At 40.1% G+C, this 24,780-nt stretch overlaps 1 protein-coding gene across 1 annotated transcript in view; it reads right to left on the reverse strand.

The window, feature by feature from the left end:
- The window catches only part of SYNE1 (spectrin repeat containing nuclear envelope protein 1), a 375,752-nt gene that overhangs the window by 233,124 nt on the left and 117,848 nt on the right, over window positions 1-24,780 (reverse strand). Inside the window, exons 21-37 of the mRNA XM_054722584.1 lie at window positions 23,643-23,801; window positions 23,174-23,338; window positions 22,689-22,823; window positions 22,222-22,380; window positions 21,696-21,904; window positions 20,524-20,632; window positions 18,231-18,395; window positions 16,100-16,267; window positions 14,330-14,500; window positions 13,347-13,487; window positions 10,037-10,197; window positions 7,909-8,059; window positions 4,660-4,887; window positions 4,180-4,278; window positions 2,071-2,258; window positions 1,338-1,461; window positions 336-502 (exon numbers count right to left, since the gene is read on the reverse strand). Of these exons, the coding sequence (XP_054578559.1) occupies window positions 336-502; window positions 1,338-1,461; window positions 2,071-2,258; window positions 4,180-4,278; window positions 4,660-4,887; window positions 7,909-8,059; window positions 10,037-10,197; window positions 13,347-13,487; window positions 14,330-14,500; window positions 16,100-16,267; window positions 18,231-18,395; window positions 20,524-20,632; window positions 21,696-21,904; window positions 22,222-22,380; window positions 22,689-22,823; window positions 23,174-23,338; window positions 23,643-23,801 (2,699 nt within the window). The remainder of the gene's footprint in view (window positions 1-335; window positions 503-1,337; window positions 1,462-2,070; window positions 2,259-4,179; window positions 4,279-4,659; window positions 4,888-7,908; window positions 8,060-10,036; window positions 10,198-13,346; window positions 13,488-14,329; window positions 14,501-16,099; window positions 16,268-18,230; window positions 18,396-20,523; window positions 20,633-21,695; window positions 21,905-22,221; window positions 22,381-22,688; window positions 22,824-23,173; window positions 23,339-23,642; window positions 23,802-24,780) is intronic.

The following is a 24,780-nucleotide window of genomic DNA, read 5'->3' on the forward strand; positions in this document are numbered from 1 at the left end:
AAAGTTTTAATTACCATCTTTCTCCTGGACACAAACTGCTTAAGCAATGAGTACTAAAAACCTGAGCAAACCTACTCTCTTTACTATAGTTCAACTAGTTTGATCATTTGCCCTGATTGTGAGACTAAAATTTTGAATTGAGGTTCATCAGAAATGCCAATATTTGAGTTCTTTGATTTTTACAATGGCAAATAAAGTGGTTTTCTACCCTTCTATAATTATCCTGTGAATAGTTGGGTTAAATATAAGTAAACAAAACTATGCTTTCTTGGTGTATACGCTTACCATTTAAAAAAAACAACGCACAATATTAGAATGTTTTATAAAACCCCAACCTTTTGCTAAGTATCTGTGGCAAAACTCTCCATCTCTCATCCAACTGTTCCAAATGCAGTTTCATCATTTTCACATCATCTTTGGAGGCCACTGAGAATAGTGATTCTTTCAGTTGCAAAAGGTTGCTGTAGATGGAGGCCTGGGATACAACTTCACTTTGCAGTGCCTGCCGAACACAGAATATGTTATACTAGTAGATCTCATTCCAGCATGATTGACAAGGAAGGACCACATGACACAGGAGGTTGTTATCCAAAGGCTCAGCATTCTTGCAAAATGGAGGCTATTGGGACTAAACTATAGAAAGTTTTATTCCTTAATTTAGAAATGAACCCATTTCATCTCTAAACCAACATTTAAAAGGCTACTGAAACTTGAATTAGTTTTCCAGGGTCCGAGTTACAGTGTTAGGCACTTTTAGATGCTGTAGAATTTCTTTCAGGATGAAGAAACTGAGCAGGCAAAGAGAATCAAAGGAGAACTATTGCTAAAGAGAAAACGCATGCCTAACAATAACAGAGATGCAAATCTAGGTAACAGGGATGTGGTCTCCCTCTGTTTAGAGACAATATTGGGCCAAATTGGGGAGCTTAAGTGCTCTTCATTTTATTGTCATGCAGCCAAACCTTGGTTTTTTATATTTCATCAGGCAATAAATCTCTTAGGATGCATAAAGTTGTGGTTCCCACCTAATAACAGATAAACACGCATGTATGGTAGATAGCTAACAACATAGCATGGTGTTAACTGGGATGATAGGTATAGCATGGCACATGGTAGTGCTTGTCAAAATGTTTTATCCTCCTCTCTATACTAACATCATCAAATCGGCCATCACCAAGTTCACCAACACTTTGTCTTTCAGGTGTGGGTGGTTCTTTGTGGGATCACGAAACCAAAGCAAGAAGTTAAGTTGGCTAGAGGGCTTGTGTTTGCTCTTGTTTTACAATGCAGCCACGACAAGAGAGCGTGTCGTTTTCCCCCCACTTCCTGGAGCTTGCCTGTGTTAATTGAAGTTCACTCTCCACTTTGACCCTGTCTGCAGTGATGTCCACTTCTGGGGAACTGGCTATGGCTTCGCACCGCTCCAGCCAGGTCAGAAAGGTTGACAGTTCTTTCTCCAGCCTAAAGAAAGAAGGGATATGAAGCAAATGCACCCCAAATTAGCATATTAGAAAGCGAGGCCTTTCTGAAGTTGGAGGGTCCAACACTGAGCAATACAAATAATACAATGTTGTTAGCTTATTCCTAGATGTGAAAGTAAAAATACCACTCCTATCATGTTCACATATGTACTCACATATGTCTATATGTGTGTAATATGGAAATATACATGTATCTGGTACATCCTGTCCAATCCCATGTTAAAAACATGACTTGGCCTGTTTTACATCTGGGATGATTATTGCCCATCACTTAGAGAACAGCTGGCCCGGAATTTCCTATTTGAGTATGGCTATTGCCCAGCCAGTGTGGCTCAGTGGTTGAGCATTGTCCCATGCACCAAGAGGTTGGCGCTATGACTCCCCTTCAGAGCACATGCTTGAGTTGCAGGCTCAATCCCCAGTAAGGGGTATGCAAGAGGCAGCTGATGGATGATTTTCTCTCATCATTGATGTTTCTATCTCTCTCTCCCTCTCCTTTCCTCCCTCTCTAAAATGAATATAAACATATTTTTTTACAAAGAGTGGCTATTAACACCCAGGTGGCAACTGGGGAAGGAAGGCTGCTCACCGCTGCCAGTGGGCCAGCAGGCTCTCCAGCGCTGTCTGTCTCTCCTTCGCCCGGCTCAGCAGCCCCTGGTATCTCTGCTGCAGGGCCCCGGCCTCCTGGACGGAGCAGCCTCTGCTCACGACCTTCTGGGCACTGGCAGAGAGCGTGGCCAAGGCACTGCTCAGGGACTCCAGGGCCTGGCAGAGATCCTGGGGAGGGGAAAGAGGGCAATGAAAGCAGAGAAACGAGGCCACCATTTTCCTCTGATACCCATTCCCACCAAAACTGTCCCCTCAGTCATAACACACAACAATGGCACTGAAAATGGTCTGACCATGATTTCCAGTGACACAGAGTGGGAGTGAGGAGAGAGCTATTGCATGAATGCAGGAATGAAAATGAAAATGGGGAGACTATTGCCCCAATAAAACTATGCTGTATATCAGAATAATGTCTACTTTTCCTTAACAAGTCAGATAATTTGTGAAAATTATTATTCGTTTTATGTGAAATTTACTTAAAAACTCTATTCCAAATTTTCAAGAGCTGTATGTAACATGCAGTAACTTCTATAAAAATATATTGGAGGAGTCCAGCTGACATAGCTGTCATCTTTCATGCATATGGTTATCTACAATAATAAAAGCATAATATGCTAATTAGACTGGACAGCCAAACGACCTTCCAGACATCATTCCGGACGAAGCTACGGCAGCGGGGTCCGAGGCAGAGTGGGTTAGGGGTGATCAGGCAGGCAGGCAAGTGGTTAGTGGTGATCAGGCAGGCAGGCGAGTGGTTAGGAGCCAGCGGTCCCAGATTGTGCAGAGATCGGGCCTAAACTGGCAGTCAGACATCCCTTGAGGGGTCCTGGATTGCGAAGGGTACAGGCCAGGCTGAGGGACCCCCCCTCCCCATGAATGAATTTTGTGCACTGGGCCTAATTATGATAATAACCATCCTCAGAATGTGGCAGGTAATGTGCTATGTACATTACATACACCAACTCATTTAATCTCTATCAGACCCTTAAGAGTTATGTTGTTTCACTAGCCCCATTTTATAAATCAGAAAATCAAGACAGGGAAAAATAACTGGCTTCAGAAATCTAAATATTAAACAAAATAGAATATTACCTTCTCTGGTAATAGACTTAGTTGTCTATTAAAACAATTCCATGAAATTCAATTAACTTAATTTTCCTCATTTGGGGGGTATTTTTTAAAAAATGGCTTCAGTAACACAAAAGTGCATTCTCATTATAACAATCCCAATGATGTCAGTTCCCCTCCTTTTTCCAGATGTGCCTTTGCCAGTTGTCTGCTTTCTGTCCCTGCAGCCCTTTCCTGCATGTATGTATGCGTGTGTACACATGCACATGTAACAGGGATAACATATACTTTTTTGTTTATTAATTAACAGATATTTCGTTTTACTATTTCTTTGTGCCTTGATGTCCCTCCTTTGCTCCTTCCCCCGAATTCTGCCAGAAGCATCTGCTGTTCCTTTGCAAAACATCTCACAATGGTCACCAGCTCAGGGACTGGACCAAAAACGCTAGTCACTGCGAAAAGGTGAGCGGGGACATAGTCTTTGCACATTTGAGTCTAGCGGGTTAAAGTCTGAAATCTGCTCTGCACGTGTATTTTTTTCTGCCCACTTAATTTTTATAATGCTGGTAAGAGGTAGCAGGATTTACTAAAGCTATAATATGAAAAAGTTACATGTTCTAATTAAGAGAGATAAAGACTTTTTTTCTGGAACAAAGTAGGTATTTTTTTAAATTAAATTTAATTTTTTCCATCACCTCTTATCCCCTCCCTGTCCTCCACCACCTGCACCCAACCTCCTCCACCCCTGCAATAACCACACTGTTGTCCATGTCCATGGAGAGAGAGAAATATATTTTAAATGGCTACTTCTTTATCATAGATTTTAATGAAAACGTACTTGCATGCTTGTATTTCTTGTGTCATATGAAGTAAATATGCTGGATCTATATCATTCCTCGTATAACATAAACATTTAAAAAAATTAACTCTCATAAAAATGTTTACTATGTTTCCTTTTCAAGCAGGAATCACCAAGTTTCCGAGTTGATAACTAAGCGGAAATGTTGAGGCATACTCTTACCATATGTTCCTGGAGAGCTTTGTATGTTTCTGTAGCTGAAGAACATATTTTAATTGGATCAGCAAGTTTATCTTCAAATTCAGACACAGACTGCTGGACCTAAAACATTGATGAAATACCAAAATAATGGTGGGAAAAACATACATCAAGACGAGAAAGGTTATTGGGGAAGCAGCATGCCTATCATTTTTGGATAGCTTTCAATGTGTTGATAAAATACGTTAAAAAAAATCTAAAATGAATGTGTCCTATTATTTCAAATAAATATAAGTAAGTCTTAATGCCTATCTGAACACAATGTATAATGGCATTTTTTATTTCCTCAAAAATGTGCCATATAAATAGTTATAAACTTAAGCATCATGGACAACTTGGTAAATAATTGGCAAATTGTGTCGTTTCCTTATTCCACTATTTCTATTGCATTGCCTATAAATGCAATGTGAAACAGGTAACTAGCATGCATGGACCAATTCTTACCTTTCTAAGATTCTCTTCAAACTTTTGCTGCTGAGAGACATGTCCCAGGATCGTTCCTTCCAGACCCTGTGCATGCTCTCGAAGTTCTTCCCAGTATCTTCTTAGTTGTGTCAACTTGGCCTTGATTCGGGCTGATTCTCCGGTGGTAATAAACTGGGCAAAAGACTGCGCTTCTTCTTCCAGTCCTGTGATGCTGCCGATCTTACTTTCTATTTCCTGAATCGTGACCTAGTATTCAAAACGAGAAAAATGACAGTGCAGGCTGAGCGAGCTTGCCTTCCTGAAATGATACAAATATTGCAGAGAGAAAACGGACATTTCACTGTATTGGGGTCGTTAGAGAGCAGCTATGAACAAACCCCATGTATTTGCTGACCTCATTTTTGGAGGATAGAGATGCAGATTGTGTCTGAAATATACATGGGTGGTTGTGCTCGCTGGATGGAGAATGAAGAGAAATAGCTACTCCTGCCTGCAGTGATGTAGGCAGGGAGATGTCCCTGGAACTCTTACAGTATCTCTGAAGGTATCTGGAATTCCCTGCTTACCCAATGAATCAGGGTTTTAACCAACTGATCTGAGGAGTGTGCTCCAATCACGCATAGGAATGCTAATATTGACATTCGCTTAATTTTCCTAAAATGTAGTTGAGTATTTCATATTTGACCAAACTATAAGCTTATCTGATTCTACAGTGACCTAAACCCAGTCTTTTCACATTTATTCCCTATCCTTTATGCCAAAATAAAATGCAGTATTTTAATCACTTGGCCCCCATCCTCAGGGACTCAGACTCAGTAAGGCTAATGTGGAGCCAAGTCTTTGCAATTCTAACAATTCCTCAGGTGATGCCTCTACTGCTGACCCTGGGCCCCCTCTATTGCCACTGCTTTACTCACTAGCTGTGGGCTCTACAGCACAGCACCTACTTGCTACAATTTCAATTGGGGGCATTTTATGTATCAGCCAACACCTGGAAAGTGCTGAAAGCCATCAAGGATGTGTGTGCATATGTGACCAGAAGTGTCTGTCTCTCATAAATGTAGAGGCTTCTTTATGTAGAAGAAAATGAAAATTATTTTTCTGAGAAAAAGAGCCAAATCGTTCAATCAAAATAAAGCAAAAAATCCAGGCAATCTGTTTCAAATCATTTAAATGAAAAATACTGTTACCGTAGAAAAAAAATAATGTGACTTATGCTTAAATGAGAAAACAGATTTCTGTCTAGGTAAGGCAAATCAGAAAAAACTAGTGTGAGTATACTACTTATTTTACTTCCCATATGCATGACCGCAATGGCATACTTGATAGGTATATGTTGTTTGAGCATAAATACAATTCTTCCTTTGTTTTACTGTTTATAAATGATACTTTTTTTTAGAAAAAATACTCATAGATTTAACAAATATATATTGATTGTTCCCTAGGTGTCAATAATTGTTGTAGGTGCTTGCAACACCTCAATGAAACAATTTTAGTTGTAATTTCTTAGTGTAATACATGTCATCAGCAAAGTCATATAGGAAAACTATATAATCCAGAATGAGAAGACAGAAGATGACCCCAGTATATGTTCTTATCACCTGTAAATTATCAATTAGAAATAAGAAATCAGTCCATTTGGAATAGCATGTAATGAAGACCAAAATAGATAAATGTCTTCACAACTATGCAATGTTATGAATTAGTTTTATCCTAAGGTTGTTTTCAATGGAAAACATGACAAATACTGCCATAGTTTTACTATTTCCTATCATTTAATTCTATGTGGAAATAGAACATGAACCTACTAGCCCAGATTCCGCACTAAAGTGCATTTCACTCTATCTTTCATTATTACTAGCAAATGATTTTCTTGCTCTTCATATTCATTTAATAGATTTTAAAATAGTTTCCAAAATGCCACATCGGGATGTTAAAATGTATTTCTAGGCTGATGGCAAGAAAATCCACAATTGAATGTTTATATTTTTAAAAATAAAATATGTAATTGCTTTCTTTTCTAAAGAGTAACAATGTAATGATGTTTGGTAAGTGATATATTTCCAAAGTCCTGAAATTAAGGTTAAATAATAGTGAAAAGAGTGAATAGGAAGCATAAGCAAATTAGAAAGTGTATGTTAAAATTTTTGGAAAGAACAGTTTTGAGACAAAACTTTAAGTGTGTTATTCTTTGTTTTCTCAGAATTTAGCAAAAATGATTAAATGACAACTTTGCAAAAACAGTTTTAAAGAGTAAACATATTCCATGAATATTCTTAATGGCTTAACATCTGTTTTTTTCTTATGTACCACCCACCATATAAGCATAGTTGTACATATCAGGCTGCATGCAGCCTTGGTTGCATAAGACGTGTGATAAACCAGGATGATCTGCACAGCATGTAAGCCAAGTTAAGCAAGATCGCACCCTCCCACTGTGCAAATGGCGATGACTTGTTCTGAGTCATAATGTGAAATGTCCCCTTACCTTGGTATTTATTTCACTATATTTAATTGAATGAAATGTCAGAGGGTTTTCCCTTTCCAATAAAATAGGCTGAGATAGAAAAAGAAGTGGCTGAATTTTTAAAATGTGATGTGCAAAAATTGTATATAAAAAAGAGAAACGGACCCTCAGAATTCATTACGTTCAGCCCATCTTTTTCTTAAACTATTTGAATGGAGTGAACAATGACAGTCCATGCACATGGTTAGTTTAGAGTTGGGGAGCTCAGATATCACAGAGTCTATCTAGTCCAGGCCCTGAAAGTCATCATAAATGAAAGAATAGGAGTGATGGATCTGATTGCTTCAAGTAAAGAAAGTAATTTCTCCTCCTTGTGGTCTGTGAGGGTAAATATTACTAACTCTTGAACTAGACATTTGGGATAATTCTTGTAAGCACAGTTGTAGATGATGAATACAGTTCATGCTGTATAAATGAATCAACAGAGCACTCCAATGGGGTCAATTCAAAATCAAGGAAAAGCATAATGTAACCATAAAATCATTTTAATGGTGTTGCACACAATATTAACTTTGGATGCTTAAGTCAGACAACATTAATACATAATCCCATCTATAAACGGTTGCCCGGTATCAATCAAGACCTCTTAGCTCAGCAATCTGTGCGAATTTAATTTTAATAGAGTCACATAGCAATGAAAGATTTGTCCTGGGGCCAAAGAGCATTGGATAAAATGCAAGAAAGGGGTTTTTAAAAGCTAGACATGGATTATAAATGCAAGGAACATGTGAGCAGGTCACCTTGATTTGGTTGATTTGCATGTCCATGGCAGATGACGAAGTTTCCAAGGCACTGAGTTCTTTTTCTTTCTCAGTTATCCAGACGGACAGGGTCTCAAAATTATTGCCAAAATGATCCCACTTGTTTTTCACCATTTCCATGGTTTTAATACTAAAATTAACCAAATTAGGTAAATAAAATGCAGTATTTTAATAAAGAACAGCAATACATTTTCCTTTAAATTGCTCTGTAAAAAGATAAGTTAAGACATTTTCGACCATATCAACGTTGAAACTACTAGGACAGGGAAAAACTGCACATTTGATCCGACTAGTTGTCAGTTCTCGTCTTCCTATCTCCTCTGAGAAAGCGTTTAACAAAACAGCTCCTACACCATGCTATGAATAGAACTGTGCTTCAAACAAAATATTTCGGGGCTCAAGGGGGGTTGGATACAGGTGTAGTCTAGTTAAATGGCATGATAAATAGTTGCCAGGACTTATTTAAATAAACTGCCTGCAGACATAGTGCACACGGTTTGCAGCTGTCCTACTTTTGTGGGCACAGTCCCCCTGCTCTTGAGGAGAGATACCACAGTGATGCTTCATGCTCCAGGAGCCTTACAAAATGCATCTTTATGAATTAAGATGGAGCTTGCAACTTGAATTCCATGTTGATGGGCAGGAACTGTTCTATCATTGGAGCTAAGTCTTCAATCTATAATCTATAATAACTTCAGCTATTCTCAGGGGTCTCTACAGTCTTGATTCCAAAATACTTTTATAAATCCTTGTACATGAACACCCTAAATGCTTTTAGACAACTGGGGCTTTATTTGTAATAAATCTAATGAACACAATTTAGCTATAGATTTGCAGTTTGTATTAGCTATGCATATGTACCCATGTGATTATGGCTTTCAATTTAGAAAAAGAGTAAGAAACTTATAGTCTATCATGGCACTGGTAAGTCCTTTGCTTTGAAAAAAAAAAGTGAAAGAATTTTCCTGTTTACCGAAAGGCACTTGAAGACATCAAGAAAAAAATACAATGGCATCATTGATTGTCCAATTAAAGAATATTGCAGTCTCAAATCTATACCCTGGAGGTGCCTAATGTTTTTATCAGTACAGGAAATGCAAGCTACGTTATATTGCACGTTTCTAAATGAAGATGGATTCAAATGGACATTCCTCATAAAAGTAGCTTCCTTCCTATTATACTCCAAAGTTTGACTTTTTCCATACCTTGATGGATAGTATTTAATATTTAACATTTTCAAAGTTTAAAGTCATAATAATTTCCTCTAAATATATTATTTAACAACCTTTAAAGTTTAGGCAATGTACAATCTTAATGTCAAGGTGTTAAGAGTATAAAAACAAATTTTACATTTAAAAATCCATCTTGGAAATTATGTCCTCTACCTTACGGATGTGTCAGTGATTTGCCACTAAATAAATTTTAAAATAGGAATGTTCAGTCATATTGTTTTGAGGAACATTGGCCATATTCTCCTGTTTATTTCCTCCAAAGTTTTTGTGTGTACATTTTGTACATAACAGGATACCATAGGCCAAACTATTCTTTCTTCCTTTTTATAGGTGAACATATATTAAATAGTTAAATATAAAATAGACTTTTAAAATTAATGTTTGGAAATAGAATATCAATCAGTGGATTTTGAATACTGAGGCACCATTGACAAGCTCTGTGAGCTCAGAGATGAAGACATTTGGACTATATCTTATGTATTTTGGCCCAGAACCTACACAACCAAAATATCTCCTCTTCCCTCTCACTGGTGACCGCAGCCTAATACAGTAAACATTTATTTTCAATATCAGTTCCTTTTTGAGATTCCCTCTCCAATGTATAAAGGCCACAGACTTTAACAGATATGGCTTTTTCACAAACAGAACCCGTTTACGAAGCAAAAACCACATCCCTGATATTTTTCTGCTGTGTTAGAGATGCTGGCTTCTGTGTTGGTAGTACTGTCTTTTGAATTGTGAGTTGCTTCCTCAAAACATGCTGAACTACACAGACACTTCAAGATTTATAAAGAATGTGAGGAATACAATATACAGGAAAGAGTGTATGGAATTTTATCTCAGAGACGAAAGTTTAGGGCGTGTCAAGCACATACTCTTCTTCGAGGGTGTCTTCTAACTTTTTGACTTGTTCTTTGATTGACTTGGCCTGCTGTTGGAGCAGCTGCTTATTCTTGGGCCCAAGTGGTATTTCTGAAGCTTCCTTCACAAGGTTCTCAGCCTGGACTGCAATGCCTTCTGTCCGCTTAGAAAACTCCTAGAAAAATATATTAGAATTGTTAGGAAGGCGACTTCACTTAAACTCTGCCCTCAAATAAACTGCATATATGTACTGCAGAGTCTCCCCCAGATTCGATGGATGGGTAGATTCATACATGCATGTGTATTAGCATATTATATACTGAGCCATAAAACAGATGTATTTTCATAGTGTCCAGACTAGACTTTGCTATTTTCATTTTATATACACAACCATATATATATATATATATAAATATATATATATGTATATATGCATATATATATATATACACACATACACACACACACACACACACACACACACACACACACGCGCGCGCACGCACACACACACACACACACACCTTCATAGTAATCCAACAATTCTCACAAAAATGTTTTTTCATTGTTTCCTGGTTTGGGTTTATTGTTTAGAATTCTCAGCTGCATTATAATAACTTATTCACAAATACGTTAGTTTATCACAGGCCATTGCAGAATAATAAGGACAATCAATAGTGATTTATTTTCTTCATTCATAGAGATAATAAATGTCCAGGGCAATAAATATAAATCTTTGTTTATTTAATTGAAGACTATCTGAGTCAATACAGAGTACCACTATTATCTATATATATAAAAGCCTAATATGCCAAGTGTCCCCTGGGGAGTTTGACCGGGAGTTTGATCACTCACTATGATGTGCGCTGACCACCAGGGGAGAGCACAGAACAAAGGAAGGCCCCTGCCGGCAGCCGGAAGGCCCCAATCAGCCCTGACTGCTGGCCAGGCCTAGGGACCCTACCCGCGCATGAATTTTGTGCACCGGGCCTCTAGTTTACTATAAAGAAGCATTTTGTTAACTAATTCTCTGAAAAGAGATATAATCTAATATTAATGGTGTTGAACTTATTTTCTATACATCCACATACCACATGGTGGAAAAAGAGAAGTTTTGCAACTGTCACACCTGGACCAGAATCTTGGCTTTGATCATTACTAGTTGTTGAACTTTGGTAAATTACTTTCCAGGTTCTGGCTCTTTTGTATGAAATGCCATGATGCTCTTCTTGTAGGTTATTGTCAGCATTTAATTAGCATCTTCATTTTTACTATCTCCAGTACCTAGAACTCTGGCAAGTACCTATTATAATTTTTTTATGTCCCTTGTGTAAAATTGAGGACAAAATAGTTTATAAAATTCACACAATGATTTTTAGTAATGGTGACTACCTTAATTCAAAAATTAACTTAATATATTTGAGGCATGGGTAAATTTTAGTGACTACCTGAACTTTTTCAGGTAAAGGTACTGACTACTGAATTTAAAAATGTAAACCAAGGGATAATCTTGAGTGAAAAAAATTAATCTTGCTTTTTTTATGAAAGAGAATCTCACAGGAGGATTAAATTTTCATCACAAACAACCATTTGCTGAGTAGATAATGTGAAAACCTAATGTCAATAATTTTTTAAAGTCAGATTTCCAATAGCCATCTTTTCCCACAGAGCATCTCCCAGAATTATTACATAAGGCCATATAAGATAGAGTTACTACATAATCCTATTATAACTTCACATTTGAAAGGCTTAACCTTTTGCACTCGGATGTCGAGTGTGACTCGACATGGTTAGCATTAGAATAAAGGAATCGAGAAAAAAGCAAGTGAGTGCAAAGGGTTAATGTCCTCATAGAAATATCAACATTATTTCAGAGAAGTACCCTGCATTTTAAGAGAATAAAAATGAGAAAGTAAAGCTTCCTTTTAGTAGATCTATACATATAAAGAGGTAATATGCAAATGACCGAATGGTGGAATGACCGGTCACTATGATGCGCGCTGACCACCAGGGGCAGACACTCAATGCAGAAGCTGCCCCCTGGTGGTCAGCACCGCTCAGCCAGAAGCCAGGCTCACAGCTGGCAAGCACAGTGGCAGTGGTGGGAGCCTCTCCCACCTCCGTGGCAATGCTTAGGATGTCCGACTGACGGCTTAGGCCCACTAAGCCATCAGTCGGACACCCCCCATAGGGCTCCCGGACTGCAAGAGGGCGCAGGCCAGGCTGAGGGACCACCCCCTAAGTGCACGAATTTTGTGCACCAGGCCACTAGTATATTTATAATATTGTAAAATATGGTATTTGCTAATGTCACAATTCTGAATGCTAAGCTTATAACCACTCACTGCACTACTGATATATGTGAGCTTAGTTATTGCAGATTCAATTGTGAAGACTGACTTCACAGCATAATCTTTCAGAATCCCATGAAGAGAATCAGAAGTAAAAAAATTGTACTTTTCCCCCTTAATGTTTCCCAGAAGCAAGGAAAAACCATGAAGAAAGTAAAGTTATGTTTGAAATTGTTTACATGCATTTAGTCTCAGAGCCTGTTGTGAGAGGTATATGTATGGAGCAAGCACAACACAAAGGAATCCAAAGAACAGAATGGTGTTGACAAAGAGCAAATAAAACAAAAATAGAATAACATTGTCAGGCTTTATATCCACATCCTAAGGAGACGACGTGTGAGTGGCAGCAGGGTGTAGCAGGAAAGAAAGGACTCTGGCATCAGAAAGGCCTAGAGTTGCAACCAGGCTCTGTCCTTCACCAGTCATGTGACCTTGAACCACATAAGTCTGAATTTTCTGTAACTCACCAGCAATCCCTTGTTGTGAAGATTAACCATGATATTCCATGAACACCCTCCTACATACTGGCAGACAGAAAGTATTCAAGTTCTTTAGCACAACCACTCCAGGGCTACAACCGGAATGATTTTAACAATATCAAATGAGCAAAGAAATAGAGAACAATTATTCTAGCTTAGAAGTGCTTGTGCAGCAGCATCTGTAAACAATTAGTAAAGTGTCCCAGTTTTATTATGAAAAATATCACTGCCTTCAGAAAATTTTTATTGTATTTATTTATTAGGAAACTATTTCCCACTTTAATGAAAACTGTCTCTCAGTTCTTGGTATTTAAATCTTATTTATGTTTTCATTCCTCAGAGAAACTTGACCAGGGTATTGAAGAGTGGATGATTAATAAACAATAAGTACTGATTAAATGCATCATTATAATGTTTGGTAGCAATAGGGAGTGGAAACACAGTTTTTCTTCCGAATAATGAGCACCAAGGGACTCTATGTCTTACTCATGTACCTTTGTCTGTTCCAGTTCTGAAGACAAACTCTCCAAACTGTTAAAACTCAAGAAGCGCTCGTGGCTGGAACCTGTTTGAAAAAGGTATCTGACCACTGTCTCTTTGTTGGTTTCAAATCGCTCCCATTTTCTTAATGTGACCTACATTTGAAAAAATAAACAACATATAATGTTATGAATTATCAGAGTATGTCACAAAGTATTGTTCACATTCCTATTCGTTGTCAGGCTGCCAACTTCTCGTTGACTCTGTTCAAATTTCACACATTATACTTAATAAAGACAATCCTAATGGGTTCTACAAAGAACTTGCCTTCTGAGTCTTAGTTCATCTACAAAAAGAGTGTGTGTGGACGAGGACTCTGAATTTTCTACCAGCTGTAATGTCCTGTGCATCTGAGGATATTACTTAAAATGTAGATAAAGGACAAAGGAAAAGAAAGCCTCCCAGATTCTATAAAGAAAGAAAAAAGGAAGGAAGGAAGGAAGGAAGGAAGGAAGGAAGGAAGGAAGGAAGGAAGGAAGGAAGGAAGGAAGGAAGGAAGGAAGGAAGAGGAGAATGGAAGAGAGAAGGGACAGAGGGAATCTGCAGTGAGCAGGTGGCAAAATTCAAAAACTTTACTTCAGGTAATATGCCAAGACCACAATAAAGTATAACCTTGTGGCTATTGGACTGCAGAAATGGGAAATAATTCAGTGTCAATTTCTAGATTCAGGCAAGTGTGAATTAAAATCCCGCCTTTATTGTGGATCACTGCTCTGTGACTTTGAGTCAGGTGCTCAAACTCTTTCCTTTCTAAGCATCCACACTTGCAAAATGTGCTACTTACACTACACATCTCATAAGGCTGGTGTGGTGCTTAAATAGGTCAGTAGCTAACACCATGTGGGAGCATCAGGGGCGGAAATAAGCATCTTCTCCCAACAGCAGGAGATGTAACATGTGACAGGGAGTTGCCCAGCCCTGGACTCCGGTCTCCTACCTGGATGCGGCGCTCTTGCCTCTCCCTGCTGTGCTCCAGGCCGTCCAGGGTGCTCTCCAGCTTCCGCAGCTCCTCCTGCACCTGGCCGGGCAGCCCGCCTTCTCCCTGCCCGGCCTGCATCATCTGCTGCTGCACGTCCCTCTTCTTTGCAGAGATTCTCTTTGTCTTTTGCTGGAAGCATTTGTTCAAGGTGGACATACACGTTACTCTCTAAGCGACTAGGCAGGGGCATAGTGCCCAAGCTTTAGGGGAGATACAAAATGGTAGGACCTCACACGGCTTGGACCCAAACTCTATTTTAAAGTCAACATGAACAGTGAGAACGGCAATGAAGACTGTGCATTACTCAAAGATGGAGATTATTTATAAATATTGTGTGTTTTTAATGGTAAACAACATAATTTGGTCTTGGTGTTTTGATTATGTGTAAAGTCAGACAACATTAAGCATTCTGTGCAATACTCCAGAAGGAATTTGGCAAAACTATTCCTTTGCCATGATTCTCCTAAAATAATTATTTTCTGCTTAAGCATATGAAGTCCTAACTAAAATCATTTATGCTCTAAGAAATGCTAATATTAAGAAATGTAATTCCTGGGCACATTCAGAATGATTAATGTGATGAGAAATCTTGGAAAGCCATGTTTTAAAATAAACTTTTTATTGAATTATAATGTACAAACAGAATGGTAGGCAAATCTCAAGTGTATGGCTTATGAATGTTCACAAATAAACACACACATAACCAAGCACCTGATCCAAAAAATGTGAAGTTTGAAAATATTAATGTAAATATTTACAATTTCATATTTCTCTGACTTCAATTGAAATCCAAACACAACTTTTACAATAATTGAGAATAATGTTACTACCAAGCATTAACTGTTATGAACTCAGTTTTTTATAATTATTAAATATATCCAGAAAGCCTAAAAGCTGCCATTTTATATATAATTTTAGTTTAACTTTAAGTTTTATACATTACATATATATAATTATCTAGCATTTGCCCTACATTAAGTTAGCTAGAATTTGCCATTAAATATTTTACTTGAATTAAACTTCCACTTATATTGAGTTTGACAAGTGACATTGATTAAAATTGCTGATTATCAATATATTAGAGGCCCAGTGCACAGAATCATGTACCGATGGGATCTCTTGGCCTGGCTTGCGCCCTCTTGCAATCCAGGACTCCTTGGGGGATGTCAGAGCACTTGTTCACGGATTCAGCCTGATCCCCACAAGCCAGGCTGAGGGACCCCAGCAGTGCACGAATCCATGCACAGGGCCTCTAGCATGCATATAAGATCTTTGGTTAATCTTTTCCCGCCCTCCCCTTCTCCCCTTCCCTCTGAGATTCATCAGTCTGTTCCATGTTTTCATGCTTGTTTATGTAATGACAAAAGAATGTTGATCTCAAATAGGAAACAATTATCTCCATGCTTCCCATCTCAGTTATGAAACAGACAATTTGCAAGTTGTATAAATGTTTTTATAGCAAAATCAACTTTCCCTTCGCAACATGTTTTGAACTTTTCGACGTCATCAAATCACTCAGGCTGAGAATTTGTCTTGCAGAATCTTTGAAATATTTTATATTTGAGAGAGAGACCAAAAGTGCTTCTTTTTAACCATTCAGCTGGGTTCCTTCCTGCACACCCCTCTCCATTCCTTTGCCCTGACCCCGGTTCTGTGCTACTCCTCTCTCCGGTATCAGTAATCAGCTATCAACGTTGCACAAATGCACTGGGGAAAGGGCCATTCTACCTGGTGATGAAGAAGTAGCTGCTGCGCTTCAAACAGGTTTTCTGTGTCCAAGATCTTCTCCGCTTGCTCCTGGACTTCTTTAGAACCAGAAATTAACTCCTTGAGGGAACTCTTGACGACTTCTTTGTACTGGACACACTCCCCAAAATTGCTTAACATCTTTTCAACCTAGGTGTTCATCAAAATATTATAAATCATATGCTCATGTAACCTTAATTTTTTAAAGAATATGTGCAAAGTCGTTCTCATCAACTTGAAATATATGCACAGATCCCTAATCTTTATTCTTTCAAATATTTTAAAGCTTTTTTATTATTATTAACTGCATATCACTTATGGGAGTTGCAAGTATCATTTGATATGGTGCTGCGTGGCATATTAAAAACCTACTCAGCCTCAAAATCAAGGCAGGGTAATGCAACTGCACATATTGTATATGTTGTCTCCTGGATCCATTTAATTTCAATCTTATAACTAAAGTCAAATCATTTTTAAAAAGTGTGTTGAAAGAAAGTTTAGTGTATCTTATTTAAAGTAAGGAACAGCCCTGACTGGTTTGGCTCAGTGGATAGAGCGTCGGCCTGCGGACTGAAGGGTCCCAGGTTCGATTCTGGTCAAGGGCATGTACCTAGGTTGCGGGCACATCCCCAGTGGGGAGTGTGCAGGAGGCAGCTGATCTATGTTTCTCTCTCATTGATGTTTCTAGATCTCTATCCCTCTCCCTTCCTCTCTGTAAAAAAATCAATAAAATATATATTTTTAAAAATAAAAATAAAGTAAGGAACATTTTGTATAGAGGAAAAAGAGAAACAAAAGGGTATTTATTAAAAATGTACTTCCAATATTTCAGGCAAAGCATCAATATAATTTTTAATTTTTGTGGCTCCTTAGTGGATTCTTTTCCTTGTCATTTTCTTCAATTTTCAGCTTTGTCTTCTGCTATGGAAGATGGGCCATCAAAGGTTTTGAATGGCTTATGTTCCAAAATTTGATTAATCCTATTGTTTTTAATTTGTCAAAAAATCCTTAAGAACACTATATGTTACATATCAAAATGATCACATAAAACTCAAATCACAAGCAGTTCAGAGTATTTTTGATTTATGCAAATTCACTACTAGAGTCTTAAGCAGATCCACATGGATTAAAAATATAAAAGGTTAACTGGCCAACTGTTACATTAGAGACTGCTAGGGAAAAATTCCAGATCTTCGGAATCAAGGCACTTTGTCGTCATTCAGTTGACCATTATTTTGTGCAAGTTTATTAGTGATTTCAAGAAAAATACTGATAACTATCTATTCTACTTTACATTCTTACATTACCTTCCATGCACAAACCCATTAGACGTGTACGACCACCCGGTCAGTAAAAATATTCTAGCAGAGGGTGGAAGTAGCCCTATCAGAAATGAAGCAGATGGGTTTGTATATTCTAATCTATAAAGGAATATAAACATTGAACGGTATACCAAGAAGTTTAAAATGAGTAGATTTTACCTAAAAGATCTTACGGGGCTGCAGACTAAACACTGAGTAGTTCATTACTGCCAGGCATCAGTTATGAGCATGTATTCTCATAACTGTATCAAGAAGCCCAGAAGCAGGGCGATGTATTGAGTGCCGTACCTACAGTATTGCATTCGACTCTTGACATTACCTTTTGTCATACTGTTAGCCCTGTTTTACAATTAAGAAAAGCAAGGTCCCAGAGATATTAAATGACAAGCTCAAGGTTACCTATGTAATCTGGCACTGGAGCTAAACTCTAACTGTGAGTTTGCTTGACTCTCAAGCCTGAGTTCTTAACCTCCATGATGTTCCTTAAACTGACTATGAAATAATGCTTTTATTAAGAGTAAGAAATTATGGAACCAATAAGCTTGGTATTTCAGCTATACTAGTAGATCATTAATCTGAACTAACATTTGTCTGATAACATATCTGATAATGGCACAGACCATACCTCAAACATCCTACTCATCTTTTCCACCAATATTTATATAAATAAGAATCATTCTATTTCAACTAAGATTTCTTTATAAACATGCTTGTTAAACTACAACGCAGAAGAGGAAGAATCTTCCAGATTCCTCACCCAGAACTATGTAGAGTGTGAATAAATGATATACCTCTGACAATAAAGTTGTGAGAGTCTTGAAGGAACTAGATACTCTCGCCAGTTCATCGCCCTGCTTCTGGGCTTCTTTCTCAGAAGAAACTTCAATCAAAACTTGAAGCCTGGATTTCAGCCAGCCGAGAGTCTCGCCTTTTTGGGTAACACCATTTCTTATCTCCTGGAATGAAAGAACACTTTGATGAACAAAATACAATTGTGCATCAGAACTTTCCAGCAAGAAAGGGTCAACCTACGAAGGTATGTAAGGGGCCAGTAGGAATGCCAGACATTCATTCCCCAATGGAGTACCTGCTCATTTCACTTTGCTCAGATCTTTCACAAAAGGCCTCAAGTATGAGAAGGAACTGTTTCTCCAATGCCAATACCTCCTGTGTAAAGTCAGTGATCTCTAAACCAAAGATTACCTTCATGATACATGGTTCGATATTTACAGATTCCCTCGATCCCAACAAGGACCCTTCTAAAAGTACTGTAGAGGAATTTCTGATACCAAAATTGGAAATTACAATATATAATATACTTTGTCATCTGTAAGCTGATTACAATATATAATATACTTTGTCATTTGCTTTCTGTAAGCTGGAAGGAACGTGTGTTTTTTTTTTCGAAGAAAAGAATAAAAGAATCTTTATTTTAGTTAGCAGATTCTTTTATTGAAGAGGACACTTGCTGAATACTATTATAGATAACTTAAGGATCTATTTTAACTGCATTAAGTCATATTTTATGCCTGGTTTTTGTTAGCTTTTAGAAGTTAATACCCGATAGTAAGATTCACAAACTGGATCACAACTCTGTTCCAGGAAAGTAAGGTTTATTGGCCAAGACAAAGCCAGAAAGACTCGGGCTTCGGCCCTCAGAGGGCAGGGGACCCAGGGCAAGGGGTTCAGGCAGCTCTCCCTCCTCTCCCCACTCCGGGCAGTGAGAGGGCAGAGTGGTTTCCAACCACATGTTTTGCTCCAGAGGTCTTACAGGGCAAATGCACACCAGCCAGGAAATGGTTGGTTCCAGAAACAAGTGATCTTTTCATTCTACAATGAGAATTATTTTTGTACCAGAATGGCAACCAGTAGTAATACAAGGTGGGACAAAAGTGGGTTAATAGTTGTGAGTACACAAAACACAGAGTTAATGACACTATTGTAATAGGCACCATCTGCGTCTCTCTACCCATAGAAACAACTGAAAACCTACTTTTACCCACCCTTGTAGATCCTTCTGTTGGTAGAGCATGATATTATTGAGCACCTCTAGTTTTTAAGGGGATTATAATCTATACTAATAAAAGGGTAATATGCTAATTAGAGCGGATGTCTTCCGTACATCCTTCCTGACAAAGCCGCCGCCACTGCCAGGGCTGGCCTGAGGCTCAGGCAGGCTGCGGATGGTGGTTGCCGCTGTGAGGGCCCTCAGGCAACGAGGGCCGGGTCAAGGCTCAGGCAGCCATGGTGGCCGGCAGTGGCAGCAGCAGAGGTGTGATGGGGGTGTCGCCTTCCCCTGATCAGCCGGTTGCCTCCTGCAGAGCCGTCAGTAGGAGGGCTCCTGGACTGTGAGAGGGGACAGGCCAGGCTGAGGGACCACCCCAGTTCACAAATTTTCGTGCACCGGGCCTCTGGTTTTAATATAAAAAATGAAGCTTAGAGAAAACAGAAAGAAAAAAATATTCTCATTAATGGCAACTATGTGACTTGCAAGGGTTCAAACCACGAAAAGAAAAAGAATATTCACAATAGCGCGTGTCTGTAATACTTAGAGCCAAAGAGGGAGAGGGTTGCTGTGTACCATACAGAGGATGCAAACTGGTTGAGACCTGAGGCTCTGTCAAGGCTGGGTATGCGGCTGTCCCCAAGCTCACAGGGGCTGCTCCGATCCAGGCTGAATGTGACATGGAAAGAATGCTTAGAGACCGTGCCCAAACCCCTCATTTCCTGTGACCCGGCTCTTGACTGTCTTGTATAAAAAGCCGACAGTGTTCTCGTCCCCCATGGCGTTCTTCATCCTCTGCTGTGTTACACACCCACGCATGCGCTGTCCCCCCAGGACTCCCCATTAGCGAGAGATGCCTGAAAGGCACCACTGAGCATGACTGAATCTCCAAGCCAACAACGGTTCCAGAGAAAAAATCCCTATGGTTCTCACAGTAGTAACACAAGGGCACTTATTTTTGAGTTAGTTTTCAGGAATGTAAATCTTTTATAGAAAGTAAAAAAGACACCCGTTAGATTGTCTATCACTTTTTTTATTAGTGGAAATTTTCCAGTAACAAATAGTGTCCCAGGACTTACCTCAACCGCCCGCTTCACCTCTCCATGGTTGGCAGCATCGATGGCCTCCTTCTTAATCCCCTTCAGCTGTGTCTCCTTTGCAGCGACCCAAGATGAGAACTCGGAAATTCTGAAATGACACAGGCATTATCTCATTAATGGGAGAACACTTCAGGACGGTCAGAATACGTTTTTTTAAAATATGTAGTTTTTATTGATTTCAGAGAGGAAGGCAGAGGAATAGAGAGAGAGAAACATCAATGATGAGAGAGAATCATTGATCGGCTGCCTCCTGCATATTCCACACTGGGAATTGAGCCCACAACCGGACATGTGCCCTGACCGGGAATTGAACCCTGACCTCCTGGTTCATAGGTCGACACTCAACCGCTGAGCCACTACATTTTCTAGTTTGAATTCATTCATGAAAATTAGACACTCAAGTGATTAGCAAATTGATTAACAGATTTTCTGGAAACTGTTCCTTAAAGAAACACGAAGCTCCGGGCAGGCGTGGCCACCTCTGTGCCCAGGCACTCGGGGGAAGAACAGGCGGAACTCAGCTGAGGAAAGAGCTGTGTCTCTCCTGGCCTGGGCACCTGGGAGCAAGGACAGAACCTCACATGTCCCCACCAGAGTGAGACATAACCCTAAAGAGTCAGAAGTCCCCCTTCGGGGACATGTGGCAAGCCCAGAGAAAGAGATGAACCAATGCTGCCTCAAGCAGATCACACCTGCCTGGCCGGCATGGCTCAGTGGTTGAGTGTCAACCCATGAACCAGGAGGTCAGGGTTCGATTACCAGTCGGGGCACATGCCTGGGTTGCGGGCTCAATCCCCAGTGCGGGGGCGTGCAGGAGGCAGCTGATTTCTCTCTTATCATTGATGTTTCTATCTCTCTCTCCTTCTCCCTTCCTCTCTGAAATCAGGGGGGGGGGGGGGAAGAGAGAGAGAGAGAGGAGAGAAAGATCACATCTAAGTCATTTGAAAATGAAGTGCTTCACCTTTTCTGAATGAAATCCGTTCTTTTTATTGAATGAAGCCTTTTTATATAAGAACATGGGCAACGCCATACAATCTGATTTCCTTCATTGCATAGGATGGACCATATGTCACTTCTTGTTTTGTAAAAGTCTATGAATTAACACAACTAAAATAGACGATGTCCCTGTCTGGGAACAATGCCAAGGCTACCTGCTGGCGTAGTCCTTCCACTTGTCGGGGTCCTCCACCAGCTGTGTGTAGGTGCTCTCGATGGCAGCTCTGAGCTCCTTGAGCATCGCCTGACAGGCTCCAGGCGTGTCCCTTACTGGGTCCCGGCCTGGGAGCTTCAGACACAGCTCCTCGATGAGCTGCAGCCTTTTCTCACAGAGATGGTGCGGCCCTTTGTCACTGAAGAAGATCTAATGAGCAAGAAACATTTATAGAATCCCCGTGAGAAGCCATCCAATAGGTTTATCTTTACACACACACACACACACACACACACACACACACACACACATACATACACACACATATACACACATACACACACACACAGACACACACACGCAAACACACACACACACACACACACAACACAAAGGAAGATTCCATTTAGACTATCGGTGTAAAGGAATTAAGCCATTCAGGGTCTCCAGACCCAACCCAAAGCATCAGTCATGTCCTTTAAGTGACCATGTGGCTGCATGACCGCCCTCGGGGGTGCCTCACGCACCCTGTGCTCTTTAAGCATCTTTTCACTGCCTTCCTGGGGCACCAGCTTGGTCTCCCGGGCCAGCTCAGCTCTGCATTCTTCCACACAGGCCAAAAATTTATTCTCCTCCACCTTGATCTTCAGATGGAGCAAATGATACGGGGCTTCTCCTTGAAGATCCTGCATTGCACAGAAAGATTTGGAAAAATGGGATACCGTCACCGACTCTGCACATGGCCAATTGCAGTGACAAAAACCCTTTAGGGCCAAGTGACATCATCAGTACCCGCTGGTCACAGATGGCTGCTACTAAAAGAGAGGAATGACAAAATTCTATTGTTTTCATCATGCTCCATTCTAGTTCATTTTTTTAAAATAGGAAAAGTAGTTTCCCGAATTTCGAAATTGCTCGTCCGGTCGACCCTTACCGCCCTCCTGCTCTTCCCTCCATCCGTGATGGCACCAGGTCCGCACCGGGCCCCGCTCACCTTCCACTGCTTGTGCAGCTTCCTGACCGCCTCCTGCAGGCCCGCCTGCTCCTGCTCGGGCAGGATGTCCGTGAGGTCGTCGCAGGCTTTCAGGAAGGCGTTGAGCACCCTCTGGTCCAGCTGACCGTAGAACTCCTGCCATGGAGAAGGAGAGGGGGTTTGGGGGCGGGGGCGTGGAATAAAGGGCCACATCGACCCCAGGGAGAGAAGCATAGAGAGGCAGCCACCCCTCTGAGCAAGCCTCAAGCCAGCTGCTGCCCTCCCAAACCGTCCCAGCAACTGCTCTTGTTTTTGTGTGTGTTTTTTCAGGAATGAGCTATAATCATCTAGCGTTATGACTCAGAAGCCACCCACATCCAACATGCAACCATGCTTTATAATTTTTAGAAAAAAAGTATTTTCAGTTTTCAGATTTGGTAGAATATTCCGGAAGGCCCCGGGGGAGATCCTGAGCCCTGGTCGCACAGAGACAGGGGCGCACTCACGGTGTGTCTCCGCAGGAGCTCTTCCGGATCCCCCTTCTCCTCCAGGCCCTCCTGCGCCACCCGCAGCACCTTCTCCAGCTCCGCCCGCGACTCCTCGAACTTCTTCATCAGGCGGCTGTTGGTTTCCACATGTTTCTTCCAGTCTCCGGTTTTCTTGATCATGTTCTTGGTTTAGAAAAATAGCCATTATGGGATGCTTTCTCGTTATTTAAAGTAGCACTTTGTGAAGGAATATTGTTTCTTTAAAAACCACTTGGAAGGGATGCATTTCATTAGAACAAGAATTATCAACCCCTTTTAATATTCATGGATGTTAATATTAGAGAAATCCGTGAAACGCTGGTTTCCAAACACCAGTGGGTGAGGCATTTAGCAAGAGTGAAAGCATGACGCATGCTGGCTCTGTGTCCTTACTGCTTACACTGCACCCCCCGCCCCCTTCACATTGCTAACAGGGCAGAGAACTCACCTGGAAGGCCACGTGGACGTCGGCAGTCTTTTTCTGCAGCTTTGTCTGATCAAAATGCTTCAGCACGTGGCTCAAGGTCACAAACTTCTGAACACTCTGACTGCCTTTCTCAATGTGTGCCATGGCTTTCTTACAGCTTTCTTGACAAGCTAGCAGCTCCTAGGAGGGAAGGAAACCCACAACAATCGAGTTTAAAAGGGCGAGAAAGAGAAGGAAAGAGAGTAATGATCACCAAATAATAAGAACAGCATGACACAGCTTTAGGCTTTTACACCAGCAACAAACAAAATCAAAAGCACAGAGAAGTTATTATTTTTATATTTTTCAGAATGTTAAGCAATCACTGAAGTCAGGGCTTTTTACGTTTTTTGAGACTTTTAAAAAAAAAATACTTCAAGCCCATCTTATTAACATTAGGAGAAAGAGAGAGCATCAAAAATTGTTATTTGCCTGGTATCTGCATTTCTCTAACCAAATAATAGGCTTATGGTGTACTGAGCAAACAATAATGAGATTAATCTACAGAGTAGGATATAGTTTGACTAAATAAAGTTAGCACCAAGCACATTATACTTGACTGAGTCAGACGCAGATTATGTATTATTTGTGTAAATTGTGTAGACCCCTTTTGAATTCTAAGGTTCGCAAGCTAACCACCTCATTGATAAAATGCTGGGCCCCAGATCCTAACCACAAACGGCCGCTGACCAGTGGGCGTGCAAGGCCTCGCAATGGCCACACATTTGCAGGATGAGAATGCAGGCCCTGAACCTCTGGCCCAGCCCTGGCGTCAGCGATTTCTGCAGCAGACAGCAGGGGATGGTCCAGCCCCGCCCAAGGCCCACAGTCATTTTTTGACTTGAATCCATTTGCATTTCAACATCCTCAGCTGCTTTGGAAAAATACTTCAAATGGCTAATTTGGATCCTAGCTTTGGTAATCTAGATTCAAATATTAAGAGCAGAATTTTGGTTTTGCTTTGACGAAAGAGAATAAGGACAAATTTTTGCTTTTTGAAGATTTAGGAGGTAACATTTAGAGAGAAAAATATTAAATATCATTATTACTCAACATTAAGTATTTTAATTGCGGAACGATTCTTTGATGCCAATTTATAGCAATTTGGGAATGTAAGAAG

This window comes from Eptesicus fuscus, chromosome 10 (genome assembly GCF_027574615.1).
Source record: "Eptesicus fuscus isolate TK198812 chromosome 10, DD_ASM_mEF_20220401, whole genome shotgun sequence".
In the NCBI taxonomy this organism is placed as follows: Eukaryota; Metazoa; Chordata; class Mammalia; order Chiroptera; family Vespertilionidae; genus Eptesicus; species Eptesicus fuscus.